Consider the following 22,219-nt stretch of genomic DNA (forward strand, 5'->3'; position numbering starts at 1 on the left):
TTTGAAAATAAATGAGAAAATCTAATTTGAATATAACAAATTGACACGATGCACAATAGCGAGCGTTTACGCCAAACTCATATTCCAATTTGTGTATAATATTTTTTTACACATTTCACTTTCAGTTTGGATGGTTACGAGGCCAAGCCTTGAAAAGTAATGAGTACTCCTTGGGAGTATTCTCAAACATTGCCAAGGCTTTCAACAATTTCGCTTAACCGTCAAAGATGGAGGATCTTAAGTACATTGGAGTATATCCAGCCCTAAGCAATTACATCGGCAGCATGCTTAATTACGGGAAGATAACTTCACAGAGGGGGATGTATGAGGCTTCAAGGAGGACTTTTGATAGCTTTTTAATCCGCCTTTCAACAACTTGCTCTTTGCTGGATCAGGTCATTCGTGATATACAAACCTGGGCATGTCGGTCCGAGCGCCAATACGGATAACACGGATATGGTCTTGTTTACTCGGACGTATAAAGGTCTCGAAATGTTCTAGGCCTAAGCAAGAAGGTGTGACCCTGTGTGAGAAGCTTTGTACCAAGTATCTAGGAAATATTCTGGAGAGTTAGTTATTGTGGAAGCTCAACTTGGAGGAGAGCATGTAGACCTGGAGGTGTAGAACGGCGCGTTAACAATTGCAACGAGAGACAATGCTTTGGGGCAGCTTGAGCGCAGGCCATACGGCCATAGTAATATAGCGTCATCAAATATTGGATATACAGGCTCGTATTAACAGACGGACGGACGAACATGGCTCAATCAAAATTTATTTTAATGTTTACAATGTTGACACAAGTATCTATCTGAATGTCTTACAATCCACTGTTATCTCATAAAAATTATAATACCCTTGCGTAGGAGTATACGCTGGGTATAAAAAGAAATGACAGCTGGTCTATCCTTACGGCAAACTAGTAGGAATGTTGTTTGTAACTAGTTAATTTTATTAACTAAATAGAGATTATATACTAGGGATTTTACTAAACTTCCGCTTTGATTCCGAAGTGGCGGAACTTCAGCGTCATTTACACTTCTGATTTTTGGTTCAGACTGCTTTGAATAGTTAGTAGTTATAATATAGGTCGATCAACTGGGGAAGATATCGCTAATTAGTGTAAAAAAATTTGTTTTACCAAAGCAAGAGAAAATTATTATTTTGTTTCTTCACCAACATTTTACTTGCTTTATTTTACAGTATTCAGCTGGGTGGGCCCAGCTTCGACTTCGGATTTCCTTTCCGATTCCGATAAAAAAAATTAAACTTTATTCCGGTTCTCGTATACTTAGTTTCGTGGCATGCCTAGCATATATGTTCACACATGTTTATGTGTACTTGTATGATCTTTCGGACCTTGTGCGATGCATAGTAAAGTTAAAACATGTGTCAAATATTCCCATGACACCAGAAATAGACACATATGAAATAGTTATTGGAATAAGGCAACGAAATAAACTACAAACAAATACATATATACATATACATATATCCCTGCAAAAAATCGTGTGATAAATCCCTAAAGAGAGCGGTCTGCGATTGATATCTTTTGTCCACATTAGGGTATATTTGGCATCAGTCAGTTTGAAATTTCTGTAGCCAATTGAAAATAACAAAAAAAAAAAAAACGAACAGCAACGAAATGAATAAAATAAAAGATTAAGTGTGATTGAATAGCATTATTTAAGAAAAATGCGGAGATCTATACCAAACCTAAAATACTAGGACCATATGTTCCATTATTGCAATATTTGTTTTGTTTTTATTATTCTACAACACCAATATGAAAAAATTTAAATATACAGTATTAGTAGAGTTAAAAAAAATTACAAAATCCATAAGAAATTCCGTACGGGTAGAAAGAGGACTTGTCCGACAGTACCCATAGGCGAATAAAAGGGACTTGTGTGACTCTGACTATAGAGGAACGAACAGAATATGTCCGACACTACCCATATGGGTACAGAAAGAGACTGTCAGACACTTCCCATAGGAGCGCAAAGGGGAAGTGTCCAACAGTACAGGAAAGATCTGTCCGACAGGACTCGCAGGGGTAAACAGAGGGAGTGTCGAACAGTACCCAAATGGGTTCAGGCATAAACAGGTACAATTGGTCTCTCCATAGGACATGCTCAAACAAAAGGGACCACTCCAACCCCACATAAAGAGATCAGAACTAGCTATAGTCGCATACTACTTCGCTACTCATCCCGGATTCATCCTAGACTAGGCGCATTTTTTACAGGGATGTTTCAGAATCATATGTGCTCATGCGTGTATGTATATATGTATACAGCAGCGAACAAATAAATAGCAGTGGAAATTGTATCAAATTTCATCAATTAAATTCTTATTACACCCCACGTGCACTCGTTCACAATAGTATTTTAATTTTGATTGGATAATGGTAGTACGTAATAACATGAAGGAATAGAGATAGCTATAGACTTCCATACATCGAAATTATCAGCATCGAAAAAATTCTTGAATTAGACATGTCCGTCCGTCTGTCCGTTAAAACGATAACTTGAATAAAAATTGAGATATCTTTACGAAACTTGGTATACTGGCTTATCTGGTCACGTCATAAAGATGTACGGAAATTGGGCGAAAACTCACTATAACCGCGCCTAATTTTTCGGTATCGAAAATTTCGAAAAATGGGTAAAAATTTTATAAATCATCAACAAAGGCCGATAAGCTGATAAAACTTGATACAATGTGGATTGACTTTACAACTAAAAATAGAAATGATGTAAATTGTTTCAAAATGGGCGTGTCACTGCCCACATTTAGAAGAAGAGTATTTTAAAGTTTTTAAGCCTTATATAAAAATCCGCTGAAGATATCATTGAAACATGCATTATGTATTGCCCTAACTATTGTATACATACATTGTGAAAAGAAATATAATCGATTGCCAACCACGCTCAAAATTGATATCGAAAAATTAGAAAAAATGCGATAATTCATTACCAAGGACCGATCAAGTGACGAAACTTGATATTTTCGTTCACTTTCTGACGAAAAATGGAAACTTGGAATAATTTTTGATAATGGGCGCTGCACCCCAACATCTAGAGGAAGAAAATTTAGAATTTGGCAAGCCGTAAAACAAAAGTACAAAAATTTTCTAGTAAATACAAATTTTGGAAAATTGGCGTGACACCACTCACATTTCATGAAGAAAGTTAAGAGTAGTAAGAAAGTATTGGAAGCAGTAAATATCACTTTGCAATTTTGCAGAATAATGGTTCTAAGTATTTTACTTAGATCTGAGGAAAGTTCGTTAATAGCCACGCCCACTTTAGAAAAAAAAGTTGCTTAAAGTTTTAAATATCACAAAATTGGCAATATATCTATGACAGTGTCTACTGTACCATTACAGATAGTAGCAAAGTACCAAAGTTTAAAAAAATATCTTAAATGGGTTTGGTACGCACACAAAGCTTCCGGTATGACAAAAGAGAACTCTATATAAAAAGTTTTAAATCTTCATATAATTTTCACAAATTTTTGAACTTTTAAAAAAACCTTTTTGAGATTGATTTGCATTCTTAAAATAACGGAAATAAAAAAGTAAAAATTTAATACACGAAATTTGAACAAAAATTCCACTGCAATTTTTCTGTTCGCCGCTGTATATATGCACTTTTTTAAGAGTCTTTATATATTTTAAAGTAAAAAAATAAATTTTAAACGAAAATAAGTATTATTCGAAAGTGGCTGAATTAGTTCAAGTGCAGTATATACATTTTACGCCGTACTCAAAGCACAGCCACTCAGAGGCTATTAAAATATCAGAAACCTAACGCACATGCGCACTAAGCTCGGTATTTCAACATACGCATGTGTATATGTGAACTCACTGCATTGTTCCTTCATACAGAAGTGCAATAAAATAATTATTAGAACATTATGAGTTGCGGCTATAGCAGCAAAATAATATGATTTTATTAGGGATGTTACGGATATGAGTTTACTGCAATCAGAATTGGACTCGGATTTGTAAAGTTTGATTGCGAGAAATTCAAATCGTAATAGTAATACTAAACTGAAATTCACATATGAATATCTGAGTTCCCCATATCGTGTCCACTTCAAATGTGCAAATATAGATAGCATTTTTAAAGAACCAGTTCTTTCAACCAAACACAGGTGTACAAATTTTGTCTCTTTACGGTTACAATTGATCAGCTCCAATGTCTAGTAAATATGTTTTAATGCTGATAGTCTTATTTATATCATAGAACCGTAACTGTCATTTGCCTGCAGTAAACTCTCTGCAATTCCTGCATCACTGCAATAAAAATCAAATCTTTGTCTTTGTCTGAAGATGAAAAAAATGTGTACGATTTGTCCCATGCCAGCTGTGTAATGCTCCAATAGCAATCATTTTGGAGAGCGGGTTTAACATTATTAACATCGCTGGGTGATTTAACGCTGCCTTCTTTTAAGAAGACGTAGACCACTTCCCGCTGAACATTGGTTACCAGGTTGCCCTTTTCGTTATGGCCTGAATTTGACCCGGGTTTGAAACCTTCCGTCTTTCGCCGAATTTTCGGTAATATTTGAAATTTTTCCTATACTTTGTGCCGTGTTGTTCGATCGGCATATAGCTTTATGGACCTTTAAATATTTGAACTTTGAGCCGGACATGAAAATATTTCGGAAAATAGCGAAGTTGGTCATCGTCACTCCATTTATTATCTGAAATTGCATAGACCGATGAATGGATCAGCAATGCTAACATAAACTTTTTTTTCGGTTGACACTACCGATTTTTACGGTTGACTTAAGTAGGATATAAAACAAATCGTGAAGCGCTACCAGCGATTAGGTCGATAGTACCTGAAAAATCGGTTTTTTTTTTTAAATTCCCCCACCAAAATATCTCTCTGCATCCGCACGTGTGGGCATCAGACGAAAGGTATGAGGAAGAGTTTTTGGATTGGGTTGTTTTCATTGCAATATTCTAATTATCTCTAGATATAATAAAATTGTAACAGCCCGAATTCTGTACATTGAAGATATAAAAGAAAAATTGATGACAGGGGTCATTATTAAAGCAACTAAGTCCAAATCAACAGATTTTTAAAATTTTTGTCTGTCTGTCTAATTGTATGTATGTTTGACCGAACGTCACTCAGAAACCACTGCATAGAATTTAATGTGACTTTCACCGTTGTAAAACTTTAGCTATAACTTAAAGTAAAGGGTATACTTTAATGCGGTAGGTCACTAGGGCCTAGACCCCAAAATTTCGACGCGGTAACCCTAGAATGTATCCATTCAAAATTTCGACCATTTGAAGTGAGAGCCGAAACTCCGCTATATCCCTAATATCTGCAAGAAAACATATATATTAATATGATGTGCGTGCAAAGTGTCTGTCCGATAGCTGTTTTTAGAACCACATGTACCTATGTGCATGTATGATATCACTACTGCCTGGAACTTTGGTGACATTCACAAAGTGTTCTAGTTCTTGTATGTATTTGTATGTTATATGCGAATGTCTAGCCCTTTTTTTTGTAAAGTGAAGATGTAGGCAGCTTATTCCTTTTGCCAGCTAAAGGTCAATCTGTGGTTCCCATAACGGCTGGTATGACCGTGAATAAGTTAGATATTTATTTTTATAATGCAAGCATAATCTCTTGAGAGATGATAAAGCATGGGTTGGCAGCAGTTCTTAACCAACAACATATTCCAGCGAATTAAAACCCAGTGGCTACGGGCGGGCAGTTCTCCGATCAGCGAAGGAGGGTAGAAGATATACCTGGCGACCTATCCCTTGGCATGACCAGTCGAAGAGACAGATGGGATACGATCAGCACATGTGTGAGGCATATATTTATCAGTAAACGAGAAGACAATGCCTAGCCCATTAGTGTGAGAAAAGCCATAGAGCCATGTTCTGCAAATGAAAGATAACGATCCGGCCTAGAAAATATTTATATCAGAATGCGGCTATGGAACCAGAGGAATAGACCCCCCCCCCCTCCCCACCCAACTCCGCTGGAAGGACCATAATCTGGAAGAGATATGTACTCACTTTCTAAAATATTTATATCACCCGGATTGAATGGGGTCTACCTTGTCTGTTACAACAGACAGGATAAACTATATAGCCCCGGTCCATCATCCAAATAGGTGGACAAACGTTAAGGTAGTATTCACACCATAACCAGGAAAACTCGAGTAAATTCCATCATCGTATCGACCAATTAACCTCAGTTCCTGTCCACTAAATGCTTTGGAGAAAATTTTTTATCGGCACATTAACGAGGTCAACCTAAGTAAACTCCCTCTGTGCTGGAATCAATTTGCCTATCAGTCAGGAAAATCCCCCGAGACGGCTATACATGAAAAGGATTTGAAGTCTTTAAATCAGTTAACTTGGGACCTCTCTATAAAACGACACAGTAAGCAATGTTCGAAAGAAAAGTCAGTCTTAGCTGCGAGGCACAACTGAGTCAACTTAGGCCACTAGGGGATGCACCTTCCTCTCTGGTGTGATGTGTGTAGTTATAGATGACTTCCTTCAGTGACTGAAATGGAATGAATTTGATACAAAAGCTATGCAGATGACTTAGAAGTTTGAGGTGTCTATTGTGAACAGAAATCTTTGGGAAAAAGGGCATCCATATACTAACCCTGACTCAGAGACCTAGTTCACAATGGAAAAAAATTCTTTTACCAAAAAACGGGAGCTGGCCTTTATTGGCCGAAGTTAAAAGAATCGATACCTATAGGATACTTCGAAGAGGATTATCGTCTAAGAGTACCGTCATTATGTAAGGCAGGCAGGTAGCCTTACGTGCCTTGCAGTATTACACAATCACTTCTAAGATATACGTTCCTTGAAGTCTTATACAATTACTTCTTAGCTAGTGGAAGCCACGATGGGTTCCCAGGCAACAGGGACATAAGTGTAATGAACAGGCAGACTACCTCGCCAAGACGCGTGCTATTGCAGAATTCTATGGTCCAGAACACTGCTGTGAACTCACAAACGCACATACTAACAAGTAAGTGTAACCGAACGTTGTATACTCAGCGTGAGGTTTAATTGTACATTTCATTTAAGATAAATTACTTTTCTACATAACACGTGGCACCGCCCGTTAAAAAAAAATATCTCCCCATTTCCTCTTAAAATAAAACTTCATAAGTGAAATATCATTGAAGTGAAATATCTTTGATTTTTTGCTAAGTTATAGCTTATTATTTTCGTCGACGACCCTTTTAAAAATCTTTTATATAAAAGTGGGCGTCTTTAACCGATTTTGTCCATTTTTTTTTTTTGGAAATATTTCCTACTATAGGGAAAATTTTTGTACCCAATTTTATTACGATCCGTTAATTTTTCTTCGATATATGGGTCCCGTAACCTAGAAACTTGCCTAGTCATAAAAGGGTCGGTGCCACGCCCATTTTTTAAAATTTGAAGTTTTTCCTATTTACTGTTATAAATCCACTTGGGAAATGAAATACCATTGATATAAAATTCTTTTTTGCAAAGATATGGCTTATTTTATTCATCCTCAACCCTTTTAAAAATCTTTTATATAAAAGTGAGCGTGGTCCTTAAACGATTTCGTTAATTTTTCTTAAAAGCATTCCTTATAGTAAAAGCAAGCTCTCTGTCGAATTCTGTTACGATAGGTTTAACGATTTTTGATTTATGATTAATAATATTTGTAAAATTGATTTTATCACAAGTGGGCGGTGCCATGCCCATTTAAAAAAAAAATTTTTCAAATTTTTATCAAGAGTCTCAATATCAGTCCACATGTCAAATTTCAACATTCTAGGTGTATTATTTACTGAATAATCAGGTTTTTTGTGTTTTCCAAAATTGTATATATGTATATAGGAAGTTGGCGTGGTTATCATCCGATTTCGCTCATTTTCAATACCAATCTATTCTGGTTCCAGATAAGCTCGTGTACCAAATTTGGTGAAGAGTTATCGTGTTAACGGACGGACATCGCTCAATCAAATTTTTTTTCGACACTGATGATTTTGATATATCTATTTCGATTCCTTTATACCTGTACAACCAACCGTTATCCAATCAAAGTTAATATACTCTATGTGCAAAGCATGCTGAGTATAAACATCATTAGTTACTGGGAACAGAGCAGTTCAAGTAACACTGGATTGACTCCCTAGGGAAAAGGACAGGCCAAATTTTTATCACTAAGCAGTTGTCAGATCAGAATTTTTAGTTTAAATGAACATTAACTATATACCAGACTGAGTTTAATAACTGTTATCGATGTTTGCTTCTACGTATATATGTAATTTTAATGAAAAAATCTTTATTTTAGCACATGTTAATTAACATATCACTAATATATAATTTCAAATGCCGCTTCCATTACTTTATGCAATAATAAATATTTTTCTATAGATAATTCTGCTTTAAGACGACCATAAAAAAAATACGTACGTATAACGTACAGAAATATCTTTATAAATATATCCCACATATGATGCATTAGGGTGGCATTTAGTTTTAAAAAACAAAAATGTTTGTAGCGTTGATATCGATGCCTAGTATTGTGGGAAAAGCCCTCGAATTTAAGCATAATTATTATCAGCATTAATAAGTAAATCCAAACTGTAAGAATTTTTTTTAGCCATATTAAATCATATGTCCATATGCCCATATCTCTGCTTCATACAAAATCCCCAAAATTGGCGAAATGTTTTTTATACTAACTATGTCTAGCCGAATTTGCCTCACGTCAAACTTGTTTTAAAAGTCTTGACCGGATATATTCTAATTTGAGACATACACTGGAAGCCTTCTAGGAATGCGCGTGGGCTAATAAAAAATAATAAAAAAAAATAAAATAAAATAAAAAACAATAAAATAAAATATAATAAAATAAATCAAAATCAAATAAAATACAATGGCCTAAAATAAAATAAAATAAAATAAAATAAAATATGAGTCCTATAAATACCTAGGTTATATGCAGGCCAGAAGAATACATCATAATGTCATGATACAGAACATCACTGACTGCTTCCTAGATAGAACAAGATCACTCCTTAAATCCGGTCTTAATGGCAGGAATTTATTTAAGGCAATAAACACGTTTGCGATACCAGTGCTAACGTATAGTTTCGGAGTATTAAAATGGTCTGACACGCAGGTGGAAGGTGTTAAAAGAGCGACTCGAACACTGCTCACAAAATACGGAGCACATCACTCGAAATCTGCAGTGGAGAGAATAAACTTATCTAGAGGGTGTGGCCTGATAGATATCCAACATCTTTGTAAAAAAACAGATCGCAAACCTACACCAGTATTTCTTAGGGCAGAACACAGCACTACACCAAGCTGTATGCGGAGCGGATAAAAACTATACGCGTTTAAACCTGTTTGATCTCGACACACACAATGAAGAAAGCGATTCTATTCACACAGTACGAGTCATTGACGAATGGAAAATGAAAACACTCCATGACAGACACCCCCATTCATTAAGCCAGCCAGGGATCGATCCCGTTGCATCAAACCTATGGCTGAAAAATTCAGGAATCTTTATGGAAACTGAAGGCCTCATGATAGCAATACAGGACCAAGTCATCGCCACAAAAAATTACTTAAAGTACATTGTACGCGTTGAAATAGACAGTGACAAATGCAGGAAGTGCCAACAGCAGTCGGATACAATACAGTACATAACAGGAACTTGCGTTATGCTCGCAGCAACAGACTATTTAGCACGACATAACAACGTAGCGAAAATCGTTCACCAGCGCTTGGCAATTCGTACGAATCTGCTTACAGAAGAGGTCCCGTATTATAAATATACTCCCTCGGCAGTGCTAGAAAGTAGCGAATATAAACTATACTGGGACCGCAGTATACTTACAGATAGAAGTATACCCCATAACAGGCCGGATATAGTCCTATTAGAAAAGAAAGAAAAGAGCGCGTATTTAATTGATATTGGGGTTCCCAATACGCACAACTTGACAGACGTGCACACAGAAAAGAAAATAAAGTACTTAGGACTTGCTCAGGAAATGAAGCTCTTATGGCACCTTGATAAAGTAAGCATAGTAATCATTTCATCAACAGTCGTGGTACCCAAGCCCTTATGACGACCCAGGAGAAACTAAAATTAGAAGATAAGCTTCTACCTATTCAAAAGGCAGTAATTCTACAACAACATCTATTGTTCGTTCGTTTTTAGACATTGACATGTAATTTACAGATTATTATGAATTTACATATGTATATTTAGTATAAATAGCTTTATATGTCTTGTTGTATACAACCGATGTATAATGTATAGCCCAAGGTGGAGCTCAAGGAAGAAATAAAATAAAATAAGATAAAATAAAATAAAATGAAATGAAATAAAATAAAGTAAAATAAAAAATTCATAAAATAATATAAAATAAAATAAAAAAACTAAAAAAATAATATATAATAAAAAAAAATTTATTAAATAAAATAAAGTAAAAAAATTTAAGTAAAATAAAAAAAAATGTCTAAAATGAAATATATCTTAAAAAAATTTTAATAAATCAAAATACGTCAAAATAAAGTATAATATAATAATATGATATAAAATAAAACGAATTAATGAAATGAAACTGAATGAAATAAAAATTAAAAATGAAATAAAATCAGATAAAAACTGTAGAGACTGAAAGGGAAAAAAAGAGACGATAGGAAAAGAAGTAAAATTAAACGAAATGAAACAAAGGAAAGAATAATCACAGAAAGAAAAATAAAGGAATTTAAACGAAAAGAAAGGAAGGGTCAAAAATTGAAACCGAAACCGAAACCGTAACCAGATTAAGAATCGAGACCCAACAATAACCAAACCCGTATTTAATAAAGTTTTAAAATCTGGAATATATGACGCTGAACCTGGAACCAAAACCAGACCCGTTTACGATATAACAACAACCATTCTTACGTTATTGTGTTTGCTGTTGTATGGTGGTTGAATTTCAACCTCTGGACGAACTTTGATAACTACAAATTTATATTATTAGCCGATCGGACAGACTTGGTTCTATCTGAATTTTGGCTTTATAGTAGTTTAGAAAATTGTCCGCCTCCTCTTTCTTAGAATTTTTTGTCGACTATCAACCTTCGACAAACACGGGTCCGGTAAGCTGGAAAGAACCATTATGAACTGGCCCGACTATGCTGGGAACATTTCCATTGAACCACTTAGATAGGTTATCCTACATTCTCAATCCAAATGGAGCTTACTTTATTCGGTTCATGAATGCATCAGCTAACTGCTCTGTGAACGATAACTGATAATGGCAAGAGCTATATCTGCTTGGAGTACTTCATGTTCGATTTGCTTTGAAATTTTCTCTAAGGGTGACTTCCAAATAGTTTTGATAAGGCTTATGACTTCTATCAATTTTAATTTACTTGATGTGTACTAAGTCTCTCGAAATAATCTCTGGCTTTGTTGTCCCACATCTTTGTCCTGCGCAGATCGAAAATATGTTTCGGGGCAACGCTTTGATGCAGATATGGGTCATTTGTTGAATAATTGAACCCCATTTAAATATTTTTCTTAAAACTGAAAAAGGGTCACTCTAATATGATGCACGCATAGTGTGCGCGTGTGTTTGTTGTGATTTATATTTAGCCCATACAGTCGCCGACGCAAACGAAGAACATGTGTTTTAGTCGCATTGTTTCAATAAATATTTCAAAGAGTAGATATTTGTTTTTATTTTTGTTCCTTATTTTTTTTTTAGTTTTCGTCTCAATGCTGCTACTCAAATCTTACAATTTTTTTTTTTTTTGTTATATATGAAATTATTAAAAATGTGGCGTTGAAGCGAAAAGGAATAACTCGCAGTGAGATCAAAAATAGGCGCAAATGGGCAAAATAAAAATCCAAAAGAAATAAATCGTTTTTGAAGTGTGTACAGCCATAACACTGGGAGTTACTAAAAAAAGAACATGCTACAATGTGCACGATGGTAAAGCGGAGTGAAGTGAGTGATGATAACAAAATGTAAGAGTCATGCCATATAACGATTTGTGCGTATGGGAAAATTATATTTGTTGCTGTTGGTATTGTTATTTATGTATTTGGTATGAACAATATTATTTTGGGCGGGAAATGTTTATGCTTTCCGTTTTCCATAGAAGTAATTTTGTACGCTGCTTTGACTTCACATAAATGTTGCAGCATCTGAGAGCACCAGTGCGCTTAGTGTGGGTATAAGGATTGTGATTCATTTCAATACTTCGACATTCCGCGTATGGACTTTGTGGTGTATGGAAGGAGTAAAAGTATTATTTTATAATTGTTTAATACAACGGATAATTTTTTATTGCACAAAACACCATTAATATAACAAAGCATTTGTGGTTGTCTATAAATTAAGTAAAATAAAAATAAACAAATGGGCTTAACATATAAAGCATTAAAGTATAGAGAAATCAAAATGAATATGACCAAAGCGAAGGCTAGTGATGGTAAAAGTGTGAGTGAAGATGTGTCTTTGGTGCGACAAACGCCGACAATAGCGAATGAGGCATGCTCTATGCTAATTGATGAAACAACAACAACGATACCAAAATCAGCAGATAATCAAGAACAATTCACAGCTGATCACATAATGCAATTATGCTTATTTTTGGCGGAAAAATCTAGAGCGAAGGTGAGAAGATAATTTGTGTGATTTCTAATAAATATCAAAAGTTATAAAGATAAGAAAATATCAAAAAAGGAAAAAATTAATAAATTTAAGACCAAATAAATAAATAAATGTGTGGCGCTATAACATCCGAAGGGATTTTAGGCCCAGCTACTCTTCCAATTTGCATCGTGCTCCTTTTAATTTTTGCGGGACGCTACCTACTTGTTTTATGCCGACTCCGAGCGGCATCTGCGAGACAGCTGAGTTTTCACTGGGAGTTTTTCACGGCAGGAATACACCCGCAGTGTTTGCCAAACACTACCGAAAGTTATTTCTAAAATTTTTATGTTGCTTTGCCTCGGGCGTGAACCCAGGATCATCGGTGTGAAAGGCGGAGCACGATATCATAAAACCACGGCGGCCGCAAAATTGAGACCATAAATTCCTAAACACGACAAAAATAGCTGTTATAAATAAAATAAGGAAAAATTGTATCAAATGTTTCGCCAGTTAAATTCTTCTCTAAATCAAGAAAAATAATTAAAAACAAAAATAAAATAAAACAAACAACAAATTTTCTCCCGCGAGTGAGCTACGAATCCGTTTTCATTCGGTTATCGATGTTTTGAAAAAAGTGTTGTAGCGTATGTCGGCATGCTATGTTTGCCTTCCAAAACCAAGGTCCTTGGTTCAAAGCCCGGTAAAAGCAACATTAAAATCATAAAACAAAGGCTTTCAACAAGAAAAAAAAATTAAGTGGGGTCGCCCTTCTGCAATAGTTTGCCAAACACTCCGACAGTATTTCTGCTGTGAAAACCTCCACAACGAAAACAAATCGGGTAGCAGATGCCGTTCGGAGTTGGTATAAAACATGCGGGTATAATACCGCCATTTTGTAGGGAAAAAATAGCACGAAGCAAATTGGAAGAGAAGCTAAGGTTAGTTTGCGCAGCGACCAGAATGGAAACCCTTATCAGAATCCATGACTTATGTAATAAAACAACTCCATCCTCTTGGCGTATACTAAAAGCTTTTCTGTACTTATACCAACCATCTGCTGCTTCTAGGTTTGGTAGCTGTACGACTCCTAATAGCTGGAGTCTTAACGTTTCCAACGCATGGTACGAGGCCAAAAGAGCTCGATGGTTTCGTTCTCTAACCAGCACTTCCTACAACTGCATCACTGATAATTTAAAATCATGTGACGCCAGAAGCCAGAGTCCAGTCAGAATAACCGTCATTTGCGTACAGTCCTTTATTAATGGTAAAAGCAGCTTTGTTTGTCTAAGGCTGTAAGACCTGCATATGAACTTCGAAACTTTACAACCCCGCGCTTAATCTGATTGGGACGTCTACGGAGCCAGCCTCGAGGTATGCGCCGTTTTTAGGTAGCTCATCCGCTGTTTCATTTTCATATTTTCCCTCGATCCTCGCTGTAGCTATAAGCGGTCTTCTTTGCCACCAGGTCTACAGGTGTAATGTGCAGAACAACATACAATGTAGCCCCGAGATTGTTTTCAGGACTACCGTTATGCTTGTAATTTTTTGGTTTCTTTTACATGCATAAAGTATCATCGAGGCTTTCTTCACTCTCTTCTCCATTGAGCTCTCAAAATGATAGCTTTGCACAAGGTATCTCCTGTAGGGTCACATCTGCTAGCTTAGGTCCAGTCCTGTTCGAGACTTCAAAACTCCTTGTAACCAAGACCATATCAATCTTCTCCGCGTTGGCGCTCAACCCGACAGTAGACGTCCAGGTATGTATATCCCGAGCCGCCCGATTCATCAAAGAGCAAAACTACAAATGTGTAAACGTTCACAAATCGCTAACTTTTCAACATGCAATCGATAACTTTTCAAAAAATTGATAAATTCTCTATAACTAATCGATAAAATGCCTATAGTAAATTTATAACACTTCGATAACAAATCATAACATACTGATAACAAACCGAAAAGCGTTTGGTTAGCTTACTTTTTGATCCGATTATAAATTGGTAATCACTCGATAACGCGCCGATAACAAATTGGTAACAAGCCCATATTCTTCTATATAAAAAACGATAACACTTTGATGCACATTGGCAATTCACCGTTTAAAAACATATAACTGTTTGATATAAAATCGATAAATTTTCGACAACGAATCGGTAATTTTTCGAAATAAGTCCGATACCGCGCCGATAAAAAATCACTACTATGTCCTTATTACTTCGATAAACAAAACAAACGTAGGGCGCGATAACCTCCGCAGAGATTTTAGGCCTCTCTTCTCTTCTGTTTTGCATCATGCTCCTATTAATTTGTGTTACGCGGATGTGATAACCACTACATCACGAAAAGAGATCAACCTACCTACCTACCGAACGGCATCTACAAAGCAGATTAGTTTTCACTGAAAAGCTTTTCATGGCAGAAATACTCTCGGAGTGTTTGCCAAATCAGTGCCAAGGGGCGACCCCGCTTAGAAAAGCTTTTTTCTAATTGAAAAAACTTTTTTCGAAATTTTCGATGTTACTTTGCTTGGGGCGTGAACACAGGATCTTCGGTGTGATAGGCGGAGCAACTACCACCACACTACGACGATCGCCAACCGATAATTCGTCTATGCCAAACTGTTATCACTTCGATAACAAATTGATAAAAATCTGTCTGGTTTCGTTTACGTTTTTCACTTCCGTTCTGACTCTTTATCTTTCCTTTCCTTTCCCTTTCTTCTAGATGGCATGCCAACTTCTTTTTTCGCGCGCAGCCCGCCCCGGCTGCCGATTTTGACAGTTCTTTCTTTATTTCTTGAAAGTTTTTAGAACTTCGTTTCTTGCTTTAGAGCATTTCATCTCTTCACCTCGAATATTTTTCCTACAAGCTACATCCATGAATCTTACGCCAACCCAAAAGAGAAAATATTTAAAATGAAACACACAAAACTTTTATTTTGTAAAAAAAATTTTAAATCATATATTCATATTTTTCTTTGCAGCAATTACAACAACATCAAGAAATGAATGCCCGTAGATACTATGAAAATTTTCTCAAAGAAGCCAACGATATTGGTGAAGATGAAATTATGTTCAAGGACAATGACTGCAACACAGCACAAACACATACAGACACAATTAATTGTAAATCAAAATCGCCTATAACAAAGCACAAGAGCACCATGCCCCTTCAAACAAGTCCACGCTCTATAAGACGAGCAAAATTAAAATCCGATAAAAGTTTAAAACAAGCATATCTAACAGATCGAGTTTCAACGTGTGCCAACAACAATTTTAGCCATAACAACAACTCAATAATCTACAATCACCAACAGCAACACTCTCATCAATATCAACAACAACAAGATAAACGTGATATTTTACTAAAAATACGTCAACAAATTTTTGAACGAAAACGCTTGAGACAAGTGTTGAGAGGTGGTCGCCAAGAGCAGAATTGTCAATACCAACAACGACAACAACAACAACAGCAACATAGACTTAACTACGATATTGCACCTTTGCAGAAACATGACGAAATGCAGCAATTAACGGATGTTTGGCGTCCATGGTGAGAGAAGGAGTTGCAACGAATATTTCTTAAAATATTAGCTGAAGTCTGAAATATCAAAGAATGGTATGCGCTTTAATAGTTTTGTATTTAGAAAGGTTTGTGAGTGCAGTAATTGACTTAAATTTTTATATGTGCTTAGTAATTACTATTTTAAATTACTCTCAAGTGTAGGTCTAAGGTCAAGTTTAAGGATAAATGAAGTATTTTAAATGTAACTAATTGCTTCCAATATGAAATGTATTCGAAACAAAATGTGTTAGTAATAAGTTTAATACCAAAGATTATAGTTTTATACAAAGTGTGTTATAAATTATAAAAAAACCGTTTAATAAAATATTTCAGTGGAACATATATATAACTTACAAACGACAAGACATGAGTGTCAAGTACTCGTGAAGAGCGATGTGTAAACACCCAGTTGTACGTCCAGTTAGAAAGCTAGTGGTTTTAGAATAACTATTATTCGCCCAGACGTGGAAGTTAAATCACAACAGAGGTAACTTTTCCACAAAGAAATCATTTCGAGAAGAACGGTTCATAGAAATATCATTGATATTGAATTGAAGTTGTATTTTTTAAAACAATGCAATGAGTCGTCGATACTAAGTTTCTAGAACACCGATAACAAATTATTAACGCCCCATTTAAATTAAATGGGGGGAAGGGGCACTGAAATGACATCCCTTAGTAGGGAAAAATCCCCAGTCGCTACAAGTCCGGTACATAGAACCGGCTGCCTTGGGAAGCCTAAATCTTACTCACTGCAAAAAAAAAAAAAAACAAATACAGGCCTGCTAAAATACTGCCCTCACAACCGCTACGGGCTGTCTGCTTATGTCCCTAGAACACCATCTACATAATGAGGCGAGAACATGCCCCAAACAGTTTCAGTTGAATACCCAGAAACCTGGGCATACCAACAGACATCTGATTGATGGGGCTACACCGCCCAGTGGCTGAAGGGGTTATCTCCGTAATGAAGCAAAAAAGCACAAGCAGATCCTCACTGATATACAAAAACAGGCGTCGGACCTCTATGCCGGGAATTTCCCGACGAATCCAGTACTTAATGAAAAATGCCCAGAACTAGAAGAGGAGGAACGCATTCTCCCTAAGGAAATGCGCGTCACTCTAGCTTAACTTTGATCTGAGTACTGTAACAGGTTAAACTCTTACCTATCCAGAATCAACCCCGACATACAAAATGTATGTATGCCCTGCTTGTAATGTGTCCCCACATGACACCAACCATCTCTTCAATTGAATTGTGGAAGCAACGCCTCTTTCACCCCTTTCATTATGGTCCACCCTTGTTGAAACACCAAGTTTCCTTGGACTCCCGTTAGAGCGCATTGATGACAATTTGACAATAACTCCATTTAAAATTCAATGACTTTTTGATAACAAATCGATACCTATTCTATAGCTATAAAATTCAATAATAAATTGGTGTTACCCGATAACATACCGATAATATTTTCGATGAGTAATCGAAATTTTTGTATAAAAAATAGATAACTTTTTCGATAACATGTCGATACCTTTATTTTAACATGTTTCTTTAAGTAATCGATAGGGTTTAGATAAGAAATCGATAACATTTCGATAATAAGTAGATACGTTTTCGATATTAAACCGATAACTCGTCGGTAAAAAACTATGTAGCTCAGGATAGGAAATTCATGACAGGTAGGTAACAAACAGATAACTCGTCGTTAACACACCTACGACAAACCGATAACTCGTCCATAGTAAATAGCCCATAACCCGTCGTTAACAAACCATTAATTCATTTACATAACACCCGGTTTCGGTACTGGCTTCGGTTTTCGCTTCTAATCTTTCCTTTCCTTTTCTCTCCCCTCCTTTTCTTTTTCCCTTACCTTTTCTTTCTTTTCCTCCCTTTTCTCACATTAGTCTACAGTGTAGTGAATATACTAACTACATTCTGTATTACTCCTTATAGCATACTAATCCATCGCACTATGCCACCACTACAACCCACGCTTACACTTATATTCTAAAAGCCTCCTCATATCATACCACTTCCAAAGACTATGCTTACAATTGCATTAATTCACGCTTTTGTTTTAGGGCATGACAATTTTCTTCTTTTACCTATGGGCGGAACCAAACTGATTTTTAGAAATTCTACTTATTTTATATTTAAGTATTTTATTCTATTTAAGTTTCTCATCAAGTTTTGTCAATTTATCAGTCTTTGGCATGATTCAATTACTAGAGGTTTGTTCTTCAATGACGGCAGAGCTTTGACACTCTCAAATTGAAAAATCTGGACGGGTTGCTATTACGAAGTAAGGAAAACGGGTAATAATTAAATCCCCTTTAGCGAAAATTGTAGTAGAAAAGTACTTTTAGTAGTATATTAGTACTGATAACAAATTTGTAAATGTCAGCAGGTTTTGGATGAAATAATTCATTTTCTAATTTTTAATTTAAATATTTCGTGAATTGATAAAGAGCTATGTTCCTTTAGAATTTTATTCAAAAATACATTATATCAAAATATGTTTCAAAAACTCCCTATATGAGCATAAGTTCAATGCATTTTGATATAAGAGGGAGTTAATGAAAAGCATTGTGAGGCGTTCTTCAATATAATTCTAATAATGGGAAGTTTTTGAAAAATATTTTGAGATAGGACGATATTGAAAACGCAGCCGACATAGTTTGACACAAAAAAAAATAAAAGAAAATGGCTTATTGTATTAGAACTTTATATTCCGGTCTTGACTTTGACAAAAGAGTTCATTAGTAAATTAATTAAATTAATGGTAATAAACTATCGAAATTTTTAGTTTTTCGAAAAATTCTATACCGAAAGTTTGGACGTAATTAACATTAAATTTTGCCTACTTTCAATGTCAATCTATCCTGGGTCTAAATAAGCTTGTGTACCAAATTTCGTAAAGCTACCTGAATTTTTAAATGAAACCCAATAACTAAATAAATATATACAACTCCAATGAGAATGTAGGCCGAGCTTCTCTTACAATTTGAGTCGTGCTCCTTTTCAATTTTTCCTATAAATTGCCGGGTCCAATGTTTTACTCTGACTCGTATCGGAATCTGCACGGCAGATGCATCTCATGGCAAAAATACACTCGATGTGTTTGTCAAATCACTGCCGAGGGCGACCCCGCTTCCCAAGGCAGTCGGTTCAATGTACTGGAGCGACTCGGGATTTTTCCCGACCAAGGACTGACATTTCAGTGTAACCCCATTTAGCTTGTTGCGTCCCTTCCACAAATTGTCATCCTCCCAGCAGCTCCTTGCAGCGGGACTGCTCCATATTCTCTTGCTCCGGGAAGGTATCAAATCAAATCCGGGTCCGTCTCCTGACCACTGTCCTGAGAAATGGTTTTGCTGAATCTGCCGGAAAAGAATCTTTTTAGGACGGTCAGTGTTAGGACGTTCAGTGTGTCTCGTGTAAGGGATGGTTGCATCGGACAGGTTGTTCTGGGCTTGATCCCAAAACCCGACGTCCACGTAACTTTTATAAATCTTTTGTGGCTCCTTGCTGATCACGTCCAAGGGCGTCCCGTAGTCTGCGCCTTAGTGCCCCCCCCCCCCCCACTACCTTCCAGCAGCCCAGCTGCTCAGCAAGCCACAACTAGTACCCGCTGCTGCTCGCGCCCTGCGGCGCCAACAACTCAAACAGCTGCTACCACTGATAACTACTATCTCCGTAGTAGAGTCGGTAGCAATGCTGAGCATCAGCCCATGCCCCCGTATTCTCCCCCCTCTTTTCCGGCAACAATCGTGTAGGTCAGGGAAACAGACTCTCAGTCCCTAACCCCGTTTGCACCGTTTGCCAGCATAGAATATATATGTTTGCCACATCCGCCGAATGCAGCTCCTTTCTTGGGCGGTGCCACTTTCCTAGATGTTGCGGTCTCCGCGACGGCAACCCCCCGACGGTTTCATTGCGCCATGTTGCCAGGTCGCAAAGCCCAATCTACCGGGTACCCCAATGCTTGCCCAAGGACGCCCAGTACCAGGGCCACAACAGCAGTTGTGTCCTGGCCTTCCTCAACCCAGGCGTAGTCACCTGTCACTTACTCCCAGAGTAGCGACGTCTCCCCCTATGCACTTCAGAATTCTGCAGTTAAACTGTAATGGACTAACTGGGAAGATCACGGAGATAGTCGATTTCATGAAGCGGCACAACATCCGCATTGCTGCGATTCAAGATACTAAACTCACAGCAAGATCTACAATGCAAACCTGTTCTGGGTATAATGTCCACAGAAATGATCGTATGAGCGGAAATGGGGGCGCCCTCGCGTTTATCATACACCACTCTGTGCAATATCATATATATGATGCTGGCATCGACCGCAGGGACAATGTCTTAGAACGTCAAGGCCTATCTCTCCGGTCAGGCGATGCGAACCTAGAAATCATCAACATTTACATCCCTCCTCCCACCTGTTGCCCTAGTGGATACCGCCTTAATATTAGCGCCTTACTCACTGGCAACAATCGCATTATCTTAGGCGACTTTAATGCCCATCACGATCTATGGCTTCAAACTTGTGGGCGGACAGTAGGGGTGAGATGTTGGCGGATCAAATAGAAGAAACGACGTTCTGCACAATAAACGGAGACGCCCCCACACGTATGGTAGGAAGCCGTCACAGTTCGCCGGATATCTCAATCGTGAGCGCAGAACTCGTAAACTGCGTCAACTGGCAGTCTATGGTAATATTGTCATCCGACCACCTGCCTATACTTATTTCGTTCGGGCGTACCGCCGACTTCATCGTTACAGAAAAACGCACTTTCATAAACTTTAAAAAAGGAAAGTGGGACGAATACAAATCTTTTACAGACAACCTCTTTGCTGCCCCCCCCCCCCCCCCCCCCCCTTACCGACTGATGCCCGTCAAGGGGAGCGTGCTTTCCGCAAGGTCATTGAATCCACCTCGGCACGTTTCATTCCTGCCGGGAGAATTCCCGAAATTCGGCCCACTTCCCGGCGGAGGCCGCAAATTTAGCGAGAGAACGTGACCTTATAAGACAGCTCGACCCAGGCGACCTCCAAATAGGGGATATAAACCAACGCATCAGATTGCTTGTGGATGAACACAAGCGGGCGAAATGGGAGGAGCACCTAAGAGGTTGTAACCTCTCTGCCGGTGTGGGTAAACTTTTGTCCGCCGTAAAGTCCCTATCGAATCCGTCTAAGCACAATGACAAAGTTTCCATCGCCCTCGGCGATAAAGTGTTGAAAAAATGCGCGAGCGCTTTCTGTCGTCAATATGTAATGCATTCTACGGTCGCCATAGATAGAAGGAGGGCCAACAGACACGCGCATAAACATAAATTTAGCGCGTCACCAATTACCATCACCGCCAGAGAGGTTGAAGATGCCATTGGTCACGCTAAACCATCCAAAGCAGTGGGCCCAGGCGGCATAGCCATGCCGATGCTTAAAAGCCTAGGGAAAGAGGGTTTCAAATACTTAGCACATGTCTTCCACCTGTCTCTTTCCACCTTTGTCATACCCGAAAAATGGAAAATGGCCAAGGTGGCCCCGCTACTAAAGCCTGGGAAACCAGCTAACATAGGAGAGTCGTATCATCCGATATCTCTCCTATCGCCAGTAGCAAAGGCGCTTGAAGCCATTTTGCTCCCTTATTTCCAAGCAAATTTGCAGCTAGCCTCTCATCAGCATGGCTTCAGAAAACTCCATATCACTTCCACCGCGCTAAATGCCATTAGCACCCAGATAAGTTGCGGTTTAAATCAAAACCCCCACCATAGAATAGTACTCGTTGCGCTAGACCTATCAAAAGCTTTTGATACGGTCAACCATGGCTCGTTACTGCAAGACCTGGAAGGTTCTACCCTTCCCCCATGTATTAAAATGTGGACCGCAAATTATCTGGGTGGTCGGCAGGCATCGGTGCAATTTAGAAACGAAACATCAAAACCAAGAACAATTAAACAAGGGGTGACACAGGGTGGTGTCCTATCCCCACTT

General features: G+C 37.6%; 2 protein-coding genes across 2 annotated transcripts in view; one reads left to right on the plus strand and one right to left on the minus strand.

Moving 5' to 3' along the window:
• The window catches only part of Hesr (HES-related), a 152,637-nt gene that overhangs the window by 121,952 nt on the left and 8,466 nt on the right, over positions 1-22,219 (minus strand). The window lies entirely within an intron of this gene.
• On the plus strand, positions 10,677-16,545 carry Him (Holes in muscle). Its single transcript, XM_067779916.1, has 2 exons — positions 10,677-12,678; positions 15,638-16,545. The coding sequence occupies exons 1-2, from the start codon at positions 12,421-12,423 to the stop codon at positions 16,208-16,210; spliced, it is 831 nt and encodes a 276-aa protein (XP_067636017.1). The 5' UTR covers positions 10,677-12,420; the 3' UTR covers positions 16,211-16,545.

This window comes from Eurosta solidaginis, chromosome 4, assembly GCF_040869045.1.
Source record: "Eurosta solidaginis isolate ZX-2024a chromosome 4, ASM4086904v1, whole genome shotgun sequence".
In the NCBI taxonomy this organism is placed as follows: domain Eukaryota; kingdom Metazoa; phylum Arthropoda; class Insecta; order Diptera; family Tephritidae; genus Eurosta; species Eurosta solidaginis.